General features: G+C 46.3%; 1 protein-coding gene across 1 annotated transcript in view; it reads left to right on the forward strand.

The window, feature by feature from the left end:
• LOC110481111 (E3 ubiquitin-protein ligase TRIM7) overlaps positions 1-6,448 on the forward strand; it is a 21,554-nt gene extending 15,106 nt beyond the window's left edge. The window contains exons 4-7 of the mRNA XM_077788963.1: positions 1,532-1,554; positions 1,661-1,776; positions 2,068-2,100; positions 5,413-6,448. Coding sequence (XP_077645089.1) covers positions 1,532-1,554; positions 1,661-1,776; positions 2,068-2,100; positions 5,413-5,939 — 699 coding nt within the window. The 3' untranslated portion in view covers positions 5,940-6,448. The remainder of the gene's footprint in view (positions 1-1,531; positions 1,555-1,660; positions 1,777-2,067; positions 2,101-5,412) is intronic.
• The last annotated feature ends 1,158 nt before the right edge of the window (positions 6,449-7,606 follow it).

The raw sequence follows: 7,606 nt of genomic DNA on the forward strand, positions 1-7,606 counted from the left end.
TTTCCATTTATGGGTCAAAATTTTTATTTATTAATTGGGGCAATAAACGCATTGGGGAAAAAAATAATTCTATTTAACGGGGTGAAAAATTCAATTTTTTTATACAAAAATATCTTTATGGGGACCAAAAAAATTCAATTTATGGGGATAAAAAAAGTCCTTTTTATGGGGTGGAAAAGGTTCCATGGATCTAGGATGGGTCAAAATATGTATTTATTAATTGGGGCAATAAACGTATTGGGGCAAAAAATAATTCTATTTAACGGGGTGAAAAATTCAATTTTTTTATACAAAAATATCTTTATGGGGACCAAAAAAATTCCATTTATGGGGATAAAAAAGTCCTTTTTATGGGGTGGAAAACGTTCCATTGGTCGAGGTGAGAGTTTCCATTTATGGGTCAAAATTTTTTATTTATTTATCGGAGCAATAAACGCATTGGGGATAAAAATAATTCTATTTAACGGGGTGAAAAATTCAAATTTTTTAATACAAAAATATCTTTACGGGGACCAAAAAAATTCCATTTATGGGGATAAAAAAGTCCTTTTTATGGGGTGGAAAAGGTTCCATGGATCTAGGATGGGTCAAAATATTTATTTATTTATCGGAGCAATAAACATATTGGGGAAAAAAAATAATTCTATTTAATGGGGTGAAAAATTCAATTTTTTTAATACAAAAATATCTTTATGGGGACCAAAAAAATTCAATTTATGGGGATAAAAAAGTCCTTTTTATGGGGTGGAAAACGTTCCATTGGTCGAGGTGAGAGTTTCCATTTATGGGTCAAAATTTTTTATTTATTTATCGGAGCAATAAACGCATTGGGGATAAAAATAATTCTATTTAACGGGGTGAAAAATTCAAATTTTTTAATACAAAAATATCTTTATGGGGACCAAAAAAATTCAATTTTTGGGGATAAAAATTCCTGGTTATGGGGTGGAAAAGGTTCCATGGATCTAGGATGGGTCGAAATATTTATTTATTAATTGGGGCAATAAACGCATTGGGGAAAAAAAATAATTCTATTTAACGGGGTGAAAAATTCAATTTTTTTAATACAAAAATATCTTTACGGGGACCAAAAAAATTCCATTTATGGGGATAAAAAAGTCCTTTTTATGGGGTGGAAAACGTTCCATTGGTTGAGGTGAGAGTTTCCATTTATGGGTCAAAATTTTTATTTATTTATCGGAGCAATAAACGCATTGGGGCAAAAAATAATTCTATTTAACGGGGTGAAAAATTCAAATTTTTTATACAAAAATATCTTTACGGGGACCAAAAAAATTCCATTTATGGGGATAAAAAAGTCCTTTTTATGGGGTGGAAAACGTTCCATTGGTCGAGGTGAGAGTTTCCATTTATGGGTCAAAATTTTTATTTATTTATCGGAGCAATAAACGCATTGGGGATAAAAATAATTCTATTTAACGGGGTGAAAAATTCAAGTTTTTAATACAAAAATATCTTTAAAAAATGCCGATCCTGACGAATTCCTTATTTTTTTTTCCCCTTTTTCCAGGGCGTCGTCCCGGCTGGCGGCGGGTGAGTGATCTGGGTGAATTCGGACGCTCTGGTGGTGGGTGGAGCTGGTGATTCCGATGGAAAATTCCTTAATTTTGAATCCCTGCATCCCAAAAATTCCCTGCAGCTTGGAGAGCTGGATGTTCCTCAAACCCGAGCCCGGCTTTTCCGAGCTGGAGAAGAAACTCAAGAGTTTTTCCCAGAAGAGCGCCGTGCTCAAGGAAGTGCTGTTGGAATTTAAGGGTGAGCACGATCAGAGCCTTCCTGGAAAAAATAAAAAAAATGGGAAAAAATTAAGGATTTGACTAAAAATTTACCAAAAAAAAAGATTTCTAGATCCCACGTGGAAATCCACAATAAAATCGGAGGTGGGATGGTTGGGAGAGCTCCGGGTTGTTTGAGCGTCGCTCGTTGAGGGAGGGAAGAGGTGGAAAAGCGATTTCCTTGGGAATTCGAGGGTGGAAATGCGGAGTAGGGATCATTCCAATGTTTCGGGGAGTTTTGGGATTGAATTCCTTCCTTCTCTTCCCGCAGAAAACCTGCGCTTTGAGCTGGAGAACGACACAGGTGAGGCCCAGCGGGGTTGGGACAAAACCTCTTATTTATTTTTTTTTCCCCCAGGGGTTTGGTTGGGATTTGAGGCTCTTTTCCAAGAGATAATGTGGGAATTCCCTCGGGATTGGCGGATACGGAGGCTCTGACCTCCCTTTTCAGGTGGGAATTCCCAGGTTGGAGCTCTCCAAGATGATACAGCTCACCAGATCCTTAATTTTTTTTTGGTTGGGGGAAATTTTGGGATCAAACCACGTCGCGATTCCGTGCCGGGCTCATCCGAGTCACAACTCGCCAATCCAATCCTGGTTTGGGGCAAATTTTGGGATCAATCCTGGTTCGGGGCCAATTTTGGGATCAATCCTGGTTCGGGGCAAATCCAATCCTGGTTTGGGGGAAATTTTGGGATAAAACCACGTCGCGATTCCGTGCCGGGCTCATCCGAGTGACAACTCGCTGATCCAATCCTGGTTTGGGGCAAATTTTGGGATCAAACCACGCTGCGATTCCGTGCCGGGCTCATCCGAGTTGCAACTCGCTGATCCAATCCTGGTTCAGGGCAAATTTTGGGATCAATCCTGGTTCGGGACCAATTTTGGGATCAAACCACGTCGCGATTCCGTGCCGGGCTCATCCAAATCGCAACTCGCCGATCCAATCCTGGTTCGGGGCAAATTTTGGGATCAATCCTGGTTCGGGGCAAATTTTGGGATCAAACCATGCCGGGCTCATCCGAGTTGCAACTCGCCGATCCAATCCTGGTTCGGGGCAAATTTTGGGATCAATCCTGGTTCGGGGCAAATTTTGGGATCAAACCACACCGGGCTCATCCAAGTCACAACTCGCCAATCCAATCCTGGTTTGGGGCAAATTTTGGGATCAAACCACGTTGCGATTCCGTGCTGGGCTCATCCAAGTCACAACTTGCCGATCCAATCCTGGTTCGGGGCAAATTTTGGGATCAATCCTGGTTCAGGGCAAATTTTGGGATCAAACCACGCTGGGCTCATCCAAGTTGCAACTCGCCGATCCAATCCTGGCTCGGGGCAAATCCAATCCTGGTTCGGGGCAAATCCAATCCTGGTTTGGGGCAAATCCAATCCTGGTTCGGGGCAAATCCAATCCTGGTTTGGGGCAAATCCAATCCTGGTTTGGGGCAAATTTTGGGATCAAACCACGCTGCGATTCCGTGCCGGGCTCATCCGAGTGACAGCTCGCCAATCCAGTCCTGGTTCGGGACAAATTTTGGGATCAATCCTGGTTTGGGGCAAATTTTGGGATCAAACCACGTCGCGATTCCGTGCCGGGCTCATCCGAGTGGCAACTCGCCGATTCGATCCTGGTTCGGGGCAAATTTTGGGATCAATCCTGGTTTGGGACAAATTTTGGGATCAAACCATGCCGGGTTTATCTGAGGGCTCGACCGACCGAGTCGCAACTCGCCAATCCAATCCTGGTTTGGGGCAAATCCAATCCTGGTTTGGGGCAAATTTTGGGATCAATCCTGGTTCGGGGCCAATTTTGGGATCAAACCACGCTGCGATTCCGTTCCGAGCTCATCCGAGTGGCAACTCGCCGATTCGATCCTGGTTCGGGGCAAATTTTGGGATCAAACCACGCCGGGCTCATCCAAGCTGCAACTCGCTGATCCAATCCTGGTTCGGGGCAAATCCAATCCTGGCTTGGGGCAAATTTTGGGATCAATCCTGGTTCGGGGCAAATTTTGGGATCAAACCATGCCGGGTTTATCCGAGGGCACGACCAACCGAGTCACAACTCACCAATCCAATCCTGGTTTGGGGCAAATCCAATCCTGGTTTGGGGCAAATCCAATCCTGGTTTGGGGCAAATCCAATCCTGGTTTGGGGCAAATCCAATCCTGGTTTGGGGCAAATTTTGGGATCAAACCACGCCGGGCTCATCCGAGTCACAACTCGCTGATCCAATCCTGGTTTGGGGCAAATCCAATCCTGGTTTGGGGCAAATCCAATCCTGGTTTGGGGCAAATCCAATTCTGGTTTGGGGCAAATTTTGGGATCAAACCACGCTGGGCTCATCCGAGTTGCAACTTGCCGATCCAATCCTGGTTCGGGGCAAATTTTGGGATCAAACCACGTCGTGATTCCGTGCCGGGCTCATCCAAGTCACAACTTGCCAATCCAATCCTGGTTCGGGGCAAATTTTGGGATCAAACCACGCCGCGATTCCATGCCGGGCTCATCCGAGTGGCAACTCGCCGATCCGATCCTGGTTTGGGGCAAATTTTGGGATCAATCCTGGTTTGGGGCCAATTTTGGGATCAAACCACGCCGGGCTCATCCGAGTGACAACTCACCAATCCAATCCTGGCTCGGGGCAAATCCAATCCTGGTTTGGGGCAAATCCAATCCTGGTTTGGGGCAAATCCAATCCTGGTTTGGGGCAAATTTTGGGATCAAACCACGCTGCGATTCCATGCCGGGCTCATCCGAGTGGCAACTCGCCGATCCGATCCTGGTTCGGGGCAAATTTTGGGATCAATCCTGGTTTGGGGCAAATTTTGGGATCAAACCACGCCGGGCTCATCCGAGTCACAACTCCCCAATCCAATCCTGGTTCGGGACAAATTTTGGGATCAAACCACACCGGGCTCATCCGAGTTGCAACTCGCTGATCCAATCCTGGTTTGGGGCAAATTTTGGGATCAATCCTGGTTTGGGGCAAATTTTGGGATCAAACCATGCCGGGTTTATCCGAGGGTGCGACCAACCGAGTCGCAACTCACCAATCCAATCCTGGTTCGGGGCAAATTTTGGGATCAAACCATGCCGGGCTTATCCAAGTTGCAACTCGCGGATCCAATCCTGGTTCAGGGCAAATTTTGGGATCAAACCACGCCGGGCTCATCCAAGTTGCAACTCGCTGATCCAATCCTGGCTCGGGGCAAATCCAATCCTGGCTCGGGGCAAATCCAATCCTGGTTTGGGGCAAATCCAATCCTGGTTCGGGGCAAATTTTGGGATCAATCCTGGTTCGGGGCAAATTTTGGGATCAAACCATGCCGAGTTTATCCGAGGGCACGACCGACCGAGTCACAACTCACCAATCCAATCCTGGTTTGGGGCAAATCCAATCCTGGTTTGGGGCAAATCCAATCCTGGTTCGGGACAAATTTTGGGATCAACCCCCACGTGGTTGGGATAACGATCCCGACGTTGCCGCTGGGGCGCAAACCACGCCGTCCTCATCCGATGGCGCGACCGTCCGAGCCGCAACTCGCCGATCCCGTGGCGACAAACTCCTCCCGATGAATTTTTTAATTTTTTAATCTTTTCCCCCCCAATCCAGCTGAGCTCTGCCTGGACCCCGACACCGCCAACCCTTACCTGGTGCTGTCGGAGGACAAACGGAGCGTCCGTCTCCGCGGGGCGCCCCAGGAACTCCCTCCTCACCCCAAACGCTTCGACTACGCCTTCTGCGTCCTGACCTCCGAGGGATTCTCCGCCGGACGCCACTACTGGGAGGTGGAGGTGGGAGACGGGGAGAGCTGGGTGCTGGGAGCCGCCCGCGAGTCCGTGCGCCGCAAGGAGAAAGTCGACTTCGCCCCCGAGGAAGGCATTTGGGCGGTGGGCCTCAACTGGAAGGGCAAAAATTGGGATCAATACCAGGCCTTCACCTCCCCGGAGACGCCGCTGTCGCTCTGCGAGCGGCCGCGCAAGGTCGGGGTGTACCTGGACTACGAGGGAGGGTGGGTGGCGTTCTACAACGCCGACAGCATGGCGCCCATCTTCACCTTCACCGCCGCCTTTTCCGAGAGGATTTTCCCATTTTTTTGGCTCTTCTACGTCGGCTCCTCGTTGTCCCTCTGCAACTGAGCCCGCCGCGCTCGCTGGTGGTGTGTGTCCACCCCTCTTCTCTCTTTCTCCATCCTTAAATTTTCCTTTCGCTTCCCAAATCCCACCCGCGGCTGTTTTGTTGGATTTTTTGGGGTTTTTTCTCTTTTTTCCCCCCTGTTGCAGTTCAAAATTTGGAGTTTTTTTTTCCCCCCCTCAAAATCTTCCTCGCGGAGGGGTGGAGGTGGTTGGGAGGCGTGGTCTCAACTTGAGCATCCTCCTCCTCGTTAATTCCCAATTTAATTTTTGTAGGTTTTTTTTTGGAGTTAGAGCCAAGTTAATTTTTAATCTCTTTCTCTTTCTCCATCCTTAAATTTTCCTTTCGCTTCCCAAATCCCACCCGCGGCTGTTTTGTTGGATTTTTTGGGGTTTTTCTCTTTTTCCCCCCCTGTTGCAGTTCAAAATTTGGAGGTTTTTTTTCCCCTCCCTCAAAATCTTCCTCGCGGAGGGGTGGAGTTGGTTGGGAGGCGTGGGCTCGACTTCAGCATCCTCCTCGTCGTTAATTCCCACTTTAATTTTTGTGGATTTTTTTTGGAGTTGGAGCCAAGTTAATTTTTCCCGTTTTTTTTTTTTTGGACTTGGAGCCAAGTTAATTTTTCCGGGTTTTTTTTTTTTTTTGGAGTTGGAGCCAAGTTAATTTTTCCGGGTTTTTTTTTTTTTGTTTGGAGTTGGAGCCAAGTTAATTTTTCCGGTTTTTTGGTTTTTTTGGAGCCCCGTTGGAACAGGGAAAAGCTGATCCCATCCTAATTTCAAATAGTAGCCAAAGCTTTTTTTCCACCCTAAAATATGGAGAGGAGAGGGGTGTTGTCCCCATCCCCCCAAAATTTTGGCTTTCCGAAACCATCCCGCCTCACCCCATCCCCAAATTTCCTCAATTTCCCCTTAATTTCTCTCCCCTATTCCCCAAATTTCCCCTTTTTTTACCCCCTCACCTCCCCTATTTTCCCCTCTCACCCCCCAAATTCTGAACCCCACCCCCGATATTCCGAAATCCCAACAAAAGTGGGATGAGGATATTTGGGATCACCTCAAATCCGGGCTGAGGGTGATTTTTTTTGGTTTTGGGGGTGATTTTTGGGGGGTTTTTCTGTGTTTTAGGTGTGATCTCGCGCTTGGCCTGTGCCCCCCCTGCTGCTGTTGGTGTCCTTTGCCCTGTCACTGTTAGTGGGGAAATAAAAGTTGCTGTGCAAAAACAAAAAAAAATAATCTTAAAACACAATAATTTAATAATTTTGTGTGGGGGGGGTTTGGTGCTGGGAGAGAAAATAATCACAATAATTTAATAATTTTGTGTGGGGGGTTTGGTGCCGGTAGAAAAAATAATCTTAAAACACAATAATTAATAAATTTGTGGGGGGGGGTTTGGTGCTGGGATAAAAAATAATCTTAAAACACAATAATTAATAAATTTGTGTGGGGGGGTTTGGTGCTGGGAGAAAAATAATCACAATAATTTAATAATTTTGTGGGGGGGGTTTGGTGCTGGGAGAAAAAATAATCACAATAATTTAATAATTTTGTGTGTGGGGGTTTTGGTGCTGGTAGAAAAAATAATCTTAAAACACAATAATTTAATAATTTTGTGGGGGGGGTTTGGTGCTGGGAGAAAAAATAATCACAATAATTTAATAATTTTGTGTGGAGGGTTT

The sequence above is a fragment of the Lonchura striata genome, chromosome 29 (assembly GCF_046129695.1).
Source record: "Lonchura striata isolate bLonStr1 chromosome 29, bLonStr1.mat, whole genome shotgun sequence".
NCBI lineage: Eukaryota > Metazoa > Chordata > Aves > Passeriformes > Estrildidae > Lonchura > Lonchura striata.